Raw genomic sequence first — 13616 nt, 5'->3', positions numbered from 1 at the left:
TATTTACCACAAGCCCAAAATAATATTGCCGTCATGCTTTAGGGAACCAAGCACCTTTGTGTTTGTGCGTATCTCTGTGTGTGTGCGAGCGTGTGCATGCCTTTGTGCGTGCGTGCGTGCATGCATGGGTGCGTGCGTGCGTGCGTGTGTGTGTACACACATGTGATGCGTAAACAGCTGACAGGGTTCTGTGCAACGAGTCCCTAAGTGACAGAAAATATTCATTAATTGGCGCCTGCGTCTAACTGCAAGGTGTGTGTGTGTGTGTGTGTGTGTGTGTGTGTGTGTGTGTGCAGTGTGCACACGTGCGTGCGTGCGTGTGCGAGCATCTTGAGGGGGTTACACAAGGTCTTGCAGATGGGTGTATAATTATCTCAGCTAAAACTGCTGCTGAACAGAATAAAAAGGAGAACAGACATGTGTTGGAGAAACGTCATTATGCGTAATGAGTTTATTTGTGATATAAATGTGTTTTCCTCTGTGTAGTTACATAGCTGAAGCTCTATCCTGGTGGACTACATTAAGTTTTGCAGGGAGATAGGTCCCGGACACTGCGAAGGTAAGTGTGTGACGTCACTGCCGTGTGAGTGTGTGTGGGTGTAGTGTGTAAGATGGTGTTGTGGGTGTTGTGGCTTTGGGTTTCTTGCCATGTGTTGGGTACAAGTTCTCTAATATATAATAGATTATAGCGGGGAGAGAGAAGAAGGGCATAAGGGTACAGTCAGGAAATACATGCATTCGGCTTCTGCACTGGATTTGACCGCTGAACATTGTCATTATGTCAGCATGCCCAATAAAATACATTGGACAGTATTTTCAATTCATATTTTCAGCACAATTTGAATCCCCCCCCCCCCCCCCCAAAATCGGCAATACAGCGAAGCTTACATTTCTAATCAGTTACGTATGCAGCTGCCGTGTGATTTCTGGTCTAGAGGGGCGCGTGATCCCATTGGTTCACCGGTCTGAGCACACGCCTCTGTAGAAAACAGCGGAGAACACTGACGTCACCAAATTTGGAGCGACGCACCTCTGCACTGTTATTGGTTAGGGAAATACGAAATACGGGAGTGGGCTTCCTGTATGCCAGAATTTCCCCAGGCTTTTCTTTTTTGAGCTGAAGGCAAACGGAAATAAAAGCCTGGGTTCGAAGGCTAAGTGTTATGTGAAGTAAACAATAATATTAATATATCCTTTTTTAAACTGTGGTAACTGAGTAAGGACAGTGCAGAGTAACGATATGATAATACAGTACACTACACTAAACTAAACCCTCAACCGGCGTGCACGTTTTTGAATTAGCCAGGAACAGATATATTTTTAATGCTTTCCTGTTTCTGTTTTCTTACCCGGTAAGATTTGATATTCTTTGTATTACAATTCCTTGTTAATGGCTACTGGTTGTTGTAAGAATGTATGTCGTCTGTCAATCCACAAAGTATTTCCAGCCTTGTCAGTATCACATCCTACAGAAAGGAGTTGGATATTGCGGGAATGGAACTCATGATGTCATGACAGGTTTCCAGTGTACTACAAAAGATATTATTAACCCTGTCCATGTCACATTTTCAGTAACTCAAAGAAATAATTCAGATTTACTACATGCCATGCAATGACTAGTCAGGCAACAGAGGGCACTTCATTATGCTCAAGGGCACTTGAACACACTCTCAGCAGACGCAGCAGAAGACATTAGCATTCAGACCTTCTCGGTCTCAGAAGACAATACAGCTCACGTCTCACCTTCTCCGTGTCTATACCCTTGGACATGGACCAGGTAGAGACGATGTAGTCCATTACCCTCTCGCTGAGGCCTTTCGGCACCTGGTAGAGCTTCAGGAAGTCCCTGACATTGTTGAGCATCTCGTGGTAGCGGTTGGTGTTGGCGTACATCTGCTGGAAGATGGTGGTCACATTTCCAAAGATGGTGGCGTACAGGAGGGCTGAATAGAGAAGCAATGGAAGAGAAGTGAGGATTACAATATGCAGTACCAAGTGGAGTACGTAACACTGTAGAGAGTATAAGGGAGAGGACAGGAATATAATTTATTGTTAATAGCGGACTTGCACATAGTATGAACCACCATTCCACATACAATAAAACAAGTGGAGCCCTAAAGTCCTCCTATAATCTCCTTATGCAGCTATTAATGCCCCATGTAACAACTGTTGAGATATCTTTTTTGGGACCAAGGTGTTGGATGGACAAGTTTCATAGAAACGACAGAGTAACGTGATGCATAAAAAATCACACCTGTGTGACGTGAGGGGCGCTCTTATCGTACATCATCCATTGATTGTCGATTTGCTCGTCCACATCTGACGTAAATTCTCGGTTCATTGTCAATGACATTTAATGTTTGTGTTAGGACAAGAATCTACACTATAGCTGAATATAGGAAGGGCTAGTGCCCCTCACACATATAGAGCTAAGCATTTATACAATGGCTGCAATAAAATACATGACAGAAGTACATGACAGAAAAACAGAACCATGAGAATAAAAGAGAGGGAGAAAATAAATCTTTCTTCTTCTCTTAAAAGCTGAGGAAAGTTCAGCGTGTACAGACAGCTGACAGCAGGTCGAGTTAAAAACAGCTTTTATCATGTGGAGATGTGACGGGAAAGAGACCTCACTTACCTCCTAAACCCTATAGGAAACATTGCTCTCTTTCCTTTCCTCTGCCACCTCTCCCTGTCACTAATGTCCTCTTCTCCTTTCTGCACTCCTGCTCTCTCCTACTATCCCTCTATCCCTCCCCTTCTCACCCAACTTTTCCCATCCTTTCCCTCCTCCACCCCTGTCTCCTGTGGTGTCTTCTCCTCCCACCTACAACCCCTCTCCTCCCCACTCCTCTCCTTCCTTCTCGGCTCATCTCCTCCCCACTCATGCTCTCCTCCTTGGTGTTACAGTGAGCTGTCAGTCCCTTCTTTCTGCACCCACTGTACCCTCACTGTTTCCATAGAGATTTCACCCAAAATAGTTACCACCCCATTTCTCTCTCTCTCTCTCTCTCTCTCTCTCTCTGTGTCCATCTCTACTTCTCCTACTCCCAGCCAAAAATAAACAAGTTCAAATATTTAGTAGGTTTGAGACACAGGGGATGGGTCTTACAAAAAATATAGTTTGCAAGTGAGTCTGAACTTAAGGTAATTGACAAAAAAATAACCCAGGGACTTGAAAAGTGGCATTCTCCAGACAGCATTATTACAATAAATAATGTGAAACAATTTGAATTATCTATACGGTAGATGAGTTTAGACATAGTAAAAGAAAATAGATACATAGTTTAGCATAGTACTTAACACTGCATCGTGCATCCCATGAACACCTATGTTGTACATTTACACAAATGCAATCAATCAATTAGTCATCACACGCACATAAATTAAGATTCCTGACACACACACACACACACACACACACACACACACACACACACACACACACACACACACACACACACACACACACACACACACACACACACACACACACACACACACACACACACACACACACACACACACACACACCTTTCCCCCTACTGAATATCTATATCGGCTAGATTGTGGCGAGTGGGTCTCAGATCCATTCTTTTGAGACTCCTTTGTTGTAGGGAAATAGCATTCAAACTCTCCTGAGAGTGTGTTCAGGTGATTGCTGACCAGCTGTGACAAGAGCATATCCCCGTTCTTTCCTAGATACCCTGACAAGCTGTGAAACATGTCAAGCATACCCCTCGTTTCCATTCTTTTCCACCATGATTTTTTTTTTTTTTAAAGGCTTGTTCCTTGAGCAGCCAGGTTAAAACCAGTGTCCCTTTCCGGCCTGTATGAATGTTCAGCTGCTCATTCAGCAGGATGAATATATCAGACAGGTATGCAAGCTCTGTCAGTGAAGTGCTCTGAAAGCAGAGATTTGTACTCCGTGGCATCAAAGGGGGATGATTGTAGTATGTACTGTTTGCGTGCACACGTGCGTGTGCGTGCGTGCGCCTACAAAAGTAGACCGATCATAGCTATACACACAGCTAAGCTGACGCTGCTACACCAATCATATTAACCACAATGTATAGTGGTTCCCAAACGTGGGCTCTTATCCTAAATTATTTTGGGGGGTCTCCAGATGATTAACTTATAATGTGCAACATTGTTTTCTCCTCTCAATAGTAAACAAACCAACATACAGTATTAAGTGTACAGTCAGTAGGGTGCCTGCATATTTCTTAATTGACAATTTAAGGACTTTTAAGACCTTTTTAATACATCTAAAGTGAAATTAATAATAATAATAATAATAATAATAATAAATAGAAGTAATACGACCATTACTACGTAATAAGACACCCTGAGGGCAAGAAGCGACCTCGCCCTTGGCATGGGATCAACTTTGACAAAAAAATGCACAATGAAAAATACTACTGTCTTAGAGTCCTGCTGTCCAGTGTCCTGTGCTGTGAAAAGTTTTTAACGTAGAGTTGGAGATCTATCATTCTGGAGATGCAAAGCTCACATTGGCACATTAGTGCAACATTGGTGCTTTGATATTCCCACCTAGTAACTTGCATCTCTCTGCTCACATACAGGCGTGTGGTGAATGTATGTATTTCGCAGAAATTCACAACCATAATCACATACACTCAATACGTAGTGAACTGTGAAGCGACAACCTTCGGCTCTATGAATGACACAGGGTAGACTCACAGGCAAGGACGACCTTCTTTATGTGGGTTGTGAAGCCAGAAAGCTGGCTGGCCATGGCCCCATCCGTACAGACTCCATGGCCCCATCCGTACAGACTCCATGGCCCCATCCGTACAGACTCCATGGCCCCATCCGTACAGACTCCATGGCCCCATCCGTACAGATTCCATGGCCCCATCCGTACAGACTCTTACACAGTAACCATGGCCCCATCCGTACAGACTCCATGGCCCCATCCGTACAGACTCCATGGTCCCATCCGTACAGACTCCATGGCCCCATCCGTACAGACTCTTACACAGTAACCATGGCCCCATCCGTACAGACTCTTACACAGTAACCAAATCAAACTAGCTTGACTGTCATGCAGTCATTCAACACCTTGAATATATCAGCTGCTGTGTACTGTGCACATAACATATCCACATGTAAATCATCTTCAAAATATATTGCACATAGCAGACAGACGAGCAGTATTGCTTTGTAACGCAAGCTTGTTGATTCATCAGCCATGTGATAAATCTGACAGTGTCATCCGAAAGTGGGACTTTCGGATACCTAATTAACTGCAGTTAGGCAAGCAACAGCTTGCGACATGTCCTTGGTATCTGGTAAAATGTATTCTCTTCTCAAATTGGATAGAAAACTGGATCGCTTTTTCACTCTCTGTATGCTCAACAAGGTACCCGACAGGCTTATCAATTCAATTCAATTCAATCTTTATTGCAGACTCAGGGGAATCCATATCACAGTACAGTATGCTCAACAAGGTACCTGACAGGCTTATCCTTTAGTGCAGTGCATGGATCTCAAAGTGGTGCCTGGGGACAACCAGGTAGGGGGTTTCAGGGGGGGAATTTGGGAGTCATTGACATGAAAAAGTTTGAGAACCACTGCTTTAGTGCAAGGTGTTTGGACTATATGTGCAGAGAAACTTTTGATTGACTTCATTGCTTCATGTCAAAGTGCCCACGGACCACACATAGGGGTCCTCTGAGAACATGTGTCAATGAATCCATATTTTATGTAATCTCATATTTTATGTAATACTCGTATACTGTATATTCTTGTTGTACTCGTTGTTGATGGATGCTTTTCATTGCTTTCTATTCCACATTGTTTTGCCATTTATCTCCTCTACCGTTGAAAAAGTTCACAAAATAAGTCAATATTTTGGCCATTGTTTGCTGTATAGACGCATCTATCCACCACAACAAGAGCACAAATTATGTTCTCTGATCTCATGTCATTGATAACAGCCAGCTGGTCAACCAGAAACCATGGTTTGTTTTCAAAAGACAAGAAAGGTAAAGAATAATATACAAACAAATAATGATGAGGGGAAAAAATAAGACTTAACATAATAGGCCTTTGGATTGGCATGACAAGGAAAATACTGACTGAAGTACTGTAATGGCATGGCCATGGCGTGAAGAGTAAGTAAAGTGAAGACGGGTTATCTGAAAAATGTCAGGGGTGGGGAGTAGGGTTGGGATTCGGAACCGGGTCCATTTCAGACCCGGTTCCGACATTGCGGATCCGGAGCCGGTTCCATCGTTTTTTATTTAACGGTTCCCCAAACGGATCTCATCAGTTGTCATTTAGCTCCGCTGTGTCCCTGTGCCTGCATGCAAGCAGAGCCTGGGGTGACGTCACCCCACCTACATGAGTGAGTGGGGTCGGGGAGGATACGCCCACTGTTCTGTGCATTCAGCGACCGCTGTGGAGCGAGTGGGACAGTATAAGTATGTCGCCAAAGTGTGGTTAACAGAGAGGGAAATGACTGAGGCTGAGCAGTGAGCATGCAAAGTGCAATAAATGCGAGAGTTGCTAGCAAAGGTTGTTGCAACTTGTACCACGTGAACATAGAGGAAACATCTCAAAATCAATATGCCTACACATCGCGTTTGAGAGCCATGCGGAAAGCCGTGCCTGCTCTCCCCGCAGCTTCACCACAGCCAGCGGGGGACGATCTGATGCAAGGCTGGTTTACTTTCCCCAGGCTAGTAACGTAATGGAAAATAAAAACTACTAACGTGCTTTTAATTTGGCTCTAAATTAATTGCGTGGCTGTTGAGAGCCCAGCGTTTAGGTGCATATACCGCCATAGATTGATTACTTTATAAACAATTTGCAGAAAAAAAGCACAGGAACGTAGCCTACAGTTCAATACAAGGTCTGCTATAATCCAAGAAAGCACTATGGCTTGTTTCCATTAGGGTAAGGGGTCCTTCATATTAAATTAATTTGAACATTAAAGACAACATTTGTCACTACAACAATATCAATATTGTGTACTGTATATTTAATATACAGTACAAATTGCAATATACACAAATTGCAACAATGATATTGTTGTGGTGCCTAGCTGCTGCTGGTGGTGGTGGTGAAGTTTAAATAATAGTGCCACCTCATAATTGTAAAGTGCATTTTCAATAATTTAATTAATTAATTTGTGTTTATTATGTACTTGGTTAGGTTAGTTATAATATAAGCATAATCTATGTCAGAAAAACGGGGAAAAAAATAATATTAGGATCCGTTAAGGGAACCGTTAGGAACCGGAACCGTTAAGAGGGATCCGGGAAGGATCCGGAACCGTTAAAATCCTAACGAATCCCAACCCTAGTGGGGAGTGATTGTATGTAATAAATAAACCGACAATGGTTTATTTATTGAGATAAAGGTAATTGGAGGAAAAGATTGGCAGACGAGTGGAAAAGGGTGGACGAAGTGAGAGACAGTCAAATTAAATGAAAAAAGAAAGAAAAAAAGGGGAAAAAAGAACAGTGACAGTGTGTGAGGAAGCTGAACAGAGAGAGAGTATGACAGGCAAGAGCGAGAGCAGTAGAGAGAGAAAGAGAGAGAGAGACTTATACCGTAGAAGTGGAAAGAAACAGGGGTGGATGTATTAGTGTGGTACAAGGTGTATTTCCGTAGGATTTTTTTGCTAAAAGTGATTTTTTTGCTTTTTTGGCTTTCATAGGGACCAAACTGTCAGAAAATGATGGGGTTCAAATTTTCCCGACCCCCACCCCTTATTTGGGGGGTCATATATTTTGGGACCCCCCATAATAGTACGCCAGACAATTAATGTCCGATTTTCATAATATTAGGGTTGTTTTATAGGTTTTTAAATATTCTGAGTTGATTTCTTACACTTAGCCAGAATAATCTTTTCTGACTTTTGGTTGGGGTCTTTCTTCACCCAGGGCCCCCCGGACTCATCTCAGTACTCATTACATTCCTCGCTCTGCTCCTGTTCCAGAACAATGTCAAATTAGATAATAATTTAAGCATTAAAAGTTTACAAAAAATAGTAGTAGTTAATACCAGGGGTCTTCCACAGTGGGCCGGGACTAGTTTTGCCCCTATTCTTGCACCCATATATGTGATTTGCAAGTATTTCGAATATTATTAGAATATCTTGCGTTTTGTACCTTTGAAAGTACTTTGATAGTTTATTAGTATTCTACCATTATTGTTGACAGATGTTACTGCAGGGAATAAAGGTATTGCAACTTCTCACTTTGGGCATGCAGAACGTGTCCATTTATTTCACACACTGCACTCACACTAACAACACACACACACACCTATCCTCTTAAAGAGCCCATGGTCAATTATGCCTACAATACATTATTTGCAGGATCTATTCATCTTCGTCATCATCATCTTGAATGTCCTCCCTGATAGTGTTTTAGATATTTTTTTGCGGCTTACGCCTTTTATTGTTTTTTTTTTTTTTGAAGGGACAGACAGTAGGCTGACAGGAAACGGGAGAGAGATGGGGGGATGACATGCAGTAAAGGCCGTGTCGGGTCCGGGAGTCGAACCCGCGGCACACTGCGACTGGATTACCAGTCCGGTGCCCAGACCGTTACGCTACGGCCTGGGCCTCCCTGATAGTGTTGACACAGTCTCCACCATAGCATTTGCAGAGAGGAGTGCAAGGCAGGTCATTGTTTGAGCAGCTGCACCATCCCTTGCAACCTGCTTTGCAACCACATGTGATGAGCTCAAGTACTGCCTTTGGAGCAGGGAGGGCAAGACAGCTGACTGGAACATACCCTCCACTATCTGAATTCCATCCATTTTGTTCGATTGGTGGAAGCTCAGGGCAATTTGTCAGATATGAATGACTTATCCCGCATTGTGACGTAGTTGGCACAGAGGATATGTGGTAGCAGTGCAGAACGAGTTGGAGGTAGCATCTCACCCTCCAAGTTCTTTGACCGAAATAGTTACCATCTAGTAATGGCAAGGTTGTTGGACCTTTTGGACTGTAAACACGGCATGCAAAATGCTCCAATGGTGAGGAAAGCTTGCCGTTAACAAGCTCAGGAGGAATGGAACCCATTCCAAGGTCCTTGAAGCAGTTAATGGCAGGATCATCATCATCAAGCCTCAAGTAGGCATTGACCCATGTCTTCTTGGAGATTCCAACAAATTTTCCTACCCAGTCAGCACCAGATAAATTGTGTAGGCCCAGGAAAATTGTGTAGGCCCAGGAAGAATGTCATTTTTTGCCCCATCTGACACAAGCGCTGATGAAACCAGACTCTTCAATGGTGTGTTCTCTTTGAACAGATTGCCTCCACAGTGCAACTCAATCAATTTACATTGCTTGAGAGCATTTTCTCTTGACCTCAATGCAATCTCTCCTGAGAGCTTTCCTTGAAGACCTGGAAGCTTTTGGGAAGCTGTTGAGGTACTGATTCACTAGACCAGAAAGATGAGGTGTGGTAGTGACTAGACGGTCCAGAGCTGCTTCATCTCTACTGAGTCCAACCATCCCACCATATCCCTTTAGCTTCTTGATTTCCTACTCAAGGGCTTGATCTGTGAAGAGATGAGTGAACGGTATCTCTGACTTTGCCACCACAAATTCAGTGCGTTCCATGTTTCTGGGTCATCCTGTTCAAGAGCGTTCATTTGGGCAAGATAGACTGGCATCAGTCGAGCATATTTAAGGAGATCACGAGCAAAGAAATACTTGATGAGTTCCTCTAAGGATGACAAGTAGCCCTCCCAGTCACCTGACCTGAAGTTCCTATCCCACAATGATTTGGTGGGCCCCTGTATAGTAACTCTGAGGACCCCCTAGGGGCCATGGGCCCCCTGTGGAAGACCCCTGGTATTGGCTACTACTATTTTTTTATATCAGAGCCCAGCTACAAATACTTTTATGCTTCATTTATGATCTAATTTGACAATATTCTGGAGCAGGAGCAGAGCAAGGAATGTAATGAGAACTGGGATAGGCCCAGGGGTCAGTCCGGAAGGTCCCAGGTGAGGAAACACCCCTACCAAAAGTAAAAAAATATTATTTTGACCACTTTAAAAGTTTAAGAAATCAACTCAGAATGTTTTAAAACATACTAAACAATTCTAATATTATGAAAATCGGACATTAACTGGCTGGCATACTGTTCTGGGAGGTCCCAAATAGATGACCCCCCCAGAAACGGGGTGGGGGTCGGGAAAATTTTAACCCCATCATTTTCTCATAGTTTGGACCCTATAGAACCAAGATCTGCAAAAAAATCAATTTTAGCACAAAAATCCTACGGTAGCTGTTTATTTTTGACGCCTCGTACCACACTACAATATGTCAGCTTCTGTATAGCTCTCGATTCTACCTCACTATTCATCTGAACACACACACACACACACACACACACACACACACACACACACACACACACACACACACACACACACACACACACACACACACACACACACACACACACACACACACACACACACACACACACACACACACACACACACACACACACACACAATGGGTAAAGTTCCTTCCCACCATCATGGAGACTTGCCTCCAGCTAGGCCAAGACAATTTTCACAATTTCACAAATGTCCATGTTCACGGGAGGGAAGCCGGCTGCTACAGGCTGTTTGGGGCGTCCGTACTGCAGGGAGGATAATTGGGAGGAGTATCGTTAAGGCCTACCGATGAAACGCCTCACTGTCTGGTGAAAATATAGGCGGCTGGTGACTCCACATGGTTGTCTACGCCCTCCCCAGACCAACAGCTAGGGGTTGACAGTGACAGGGAATATACAAAATTAATATTCTTCATTGGAAATACAACGGCATGTAAAAACATCCAATGAACCTACAGTCCTACAGTATAAAAGTGAAATAGAGGATGTCAGAATAAGAAGTCTGGCAATCAATACCTTTGTAATAAATATATAATCTAATCTAAGCTAACACTTCATACAAAGCTAATTGTACGGCACCATACATACAAACTAGCATGTAGTCTACTTGCCAGAATGTGAACCCGGACATGTTGAGTACCCTAAGGTTTTATGTTAGAAATGTTGAGTATGGGTCCACAGCATTTAGAAATTGATTCTGAATCCATTGCAAGCATTAATTTTGCACAAAAAACACTCCTTGGGAAAAATTTGGCCATAGCCACTTATATGACCTCATCATATTTGTGATGACGGCTATGGCCGTTTTTAGTCTAATGAGTGTTTTTTTTTTTTTTTTAAGATATTTTTTTGCGGCTTACGCCTTTATTGATTCTTTAAGGGATAGAAAGTAGGCTGACAGGAAACGGGAGAGAGATGGGGGGATGACATGCGGTAAAGGCCGTGTCGGGTCCGGGAGTCGAACCCGCGGCACACCGCGACTGGATCACCAGTCCGGTGCCCAGACCGTTACGCTACGGCCTGGGCCGAATGAGTGTTTTTTGTGCAAAACTAATGCTTGCAATGGATTCAGAATCATAAAAAAACCCTAGTTTGACCCATCACATGCTACTTAAAGCATAATGAAATTCTGAAAATGTTGCCTTATATTGGATGTTAACGGTACGCCAGGTTATTAAGCTAATTATGAAAATCGCCCAACATAATACAAGTTAGCATCCGGGTTCACAATGGGGCTGAGGGGCTCTATGGTCTAGCAAATAGACTAATGTGTGGCTCCAGTGGGTTAACAAACAAAGTATTATGATCCACTACCACAATCAAATCCTCAGGGTTAACTAACTCTTACGTGTGTAAAATTGACTCAATAAGATAAGGCAGTGACACCCCAGGCCTTGAGAGGGTCAGTGCACGTTTACACTACACGTTGAACTCCAGATGCAAAGAATCAAAGAATCCCCATCTTGCTGTGATCTTCCCACAGAGCACAGCATTAAATTACCCACATTTGTCAACTAGTAAAGTCACATACTGCTGCTACAGCAGAAGGAACATAATAAAGCTTCAATTATAGTGTTCCTTCTCGTTATTAAAGTTTGGCCCATTCACGTCTTTCATCACACTGTGAACACTGAAACCTGTTAAATCCCAAATGTCAAATTTTATAAAAGGCTTAGGCGTCAATGACAGATTAGATTTGTTCCGTTCATTTCACCACTGAGCATCTCTTTTGCTAATGCAATCAGCGATGTGTGATATTGATTAGCTCTGACAATTAAATCAATAAGCTCAGCAGACAATAGGACCAAAATATTTATAGCATCCGTGAATTGTGCCTCCCTTTTTTCCCAATCCCCGTGACAGCTATCGCAAGGATTTAAAAAAGTCTATTCAGTTGTGGCGTATCCTTGGTGATCTAACAGAGGAAATCGAAAAATAAACACCTTTTGTCTGAATTCACTTTAGTACCCAGTTTAGTATACTAGTCCTTACCCGTTGTGAGATATTGCCCCCCCATAAATATCTTGAATTTCCGTTTATTTTAACTTTTTAATATATTTGTGTATTTTTTTTGTATGAATAAAAACAGCACTATAACATGAAAGGATTCGTACAAATGCATGGTAGGGAAATATGTTCATGGCAAGGACCGCAACATTTACACTTATTAGCCCACAGACCCCCATTTGAAAAGTATGAAGGGCCCCCAGTTTGACATGCACCACAGAAACTATATGGACAGTCGCACAGGTACTCCCAAATGTATTTTGTGAGTCGCACAGATCAAATTGTAGGCGCATTTGCGTTCAAAATGTGCACAATTCTGAGCTCTGGCTTGAGAGAACTCATGGCTTTTGCAACCTGTGATGTTGTGAGCTTGTAGATTAGCTGTTTGCTGCACGCTTGAGTGCACGCTTGATCTCCCCAAAAGCATGTTTTTGCAACAAACGTTTGAAATGTCCGCATTTGTCGCGCTCCCTGTGGCTGAAAGCTTTATAGTGGGTGTGTGTGTGGGTGTGTGTGTGTGTGTGTGTGTGTGTGTGTGTGTGTGTGTGTGTGTGTGTTGCAGTGCTCCTCAGTCTCAGGAGCTTTCTTTTGTTATTGTCAAAATGTGTTATTGTCACTCCCAATATCAGGGCTGACACTCTAACCACAAGACCACTGAGCTGGCAGCATAGTTACTTGAAAAGAATACATGCCAACTGTATACAGTAGTAGGCCTATAACAGTCATTTTGACACTGGGGATCACCATTCTTTGTTTTCATCACACTGCTGCACTTTGATTAGATTTTTGCCATTTCTGGCAGAGTGTGTGCTGACAGAGTGTGTGCTCTCTCTACCCATTATTTAGTGGCCATCTGATTGTGTTTGTAATTCTTCAGAGGGATTATAGAGGTTTGTACCTCCTAAGAAATACACTGTAATACGTTTCAGACCATTTAATCTCATTGTTTGCATTGGTGTCTCTGGTGGTATTCCCCACAATCCGAGCTGTTTTCAGAGAAATAAAAGAAAATACCTTCAGAAAAGCTCTGTGTGTGGTCTGTGCATAATTCAGTGTAGGTTGGCCGTGACAGCGAATGATTAAACGTTTATTTGTAATCTGATAAAGGAAAGCCAAGTCCTTTTGATGGGTATCAAATCGGGTATCATACAGATGCTCGTAGGTGTGCTTGAAATGTTACAAAATACTTTCTCGGCTTAACACTGTGGG

The 13616-nt window shown here is 42.9% G+C and overlaps 1 protein-coding gene across 1 annotated transcript in view; it reads right to left on the bottom strand.

The window, feature by feature from the left end:
* The window catches only part of kcnh5b (potassium voltage-gated channel, subfamily H (eag-related), member 5b), a gene marked incomplete at both ends in the record, with an annotated part of 157157 nt that overhangs the window by 57892 nt on the left and 85649 nt on the right, over window positions 1-13616 (bottom strand). The window contains one exon of the mRNA XM_083792342.1: window positions 1744-1943. Coding sequence (XP_083648468.1) covers window positions 1744-1943 — 200 coding nt within the window. The remainder of the gene's footprint in view (window positions 1-1743; window positions 1944-13616) is intronic.

This window comes from Protomyctophum parallelum (assembly GCF_964188405.1).
Source record: "Protomyctophum parallelum genome assembly, chromosome: 20".
Lineage (NCBI taxonomy): Eukaryota > Metazoa > Chordata > Actinopteri > Myctophiformes > Myctophidae > Protomyctophum > Protomyctophum parallelum.
Note: the sequence above shows the minus strand (reverse complement) of the source record. Positions and strands in the feature narration are given on the sequence as shown.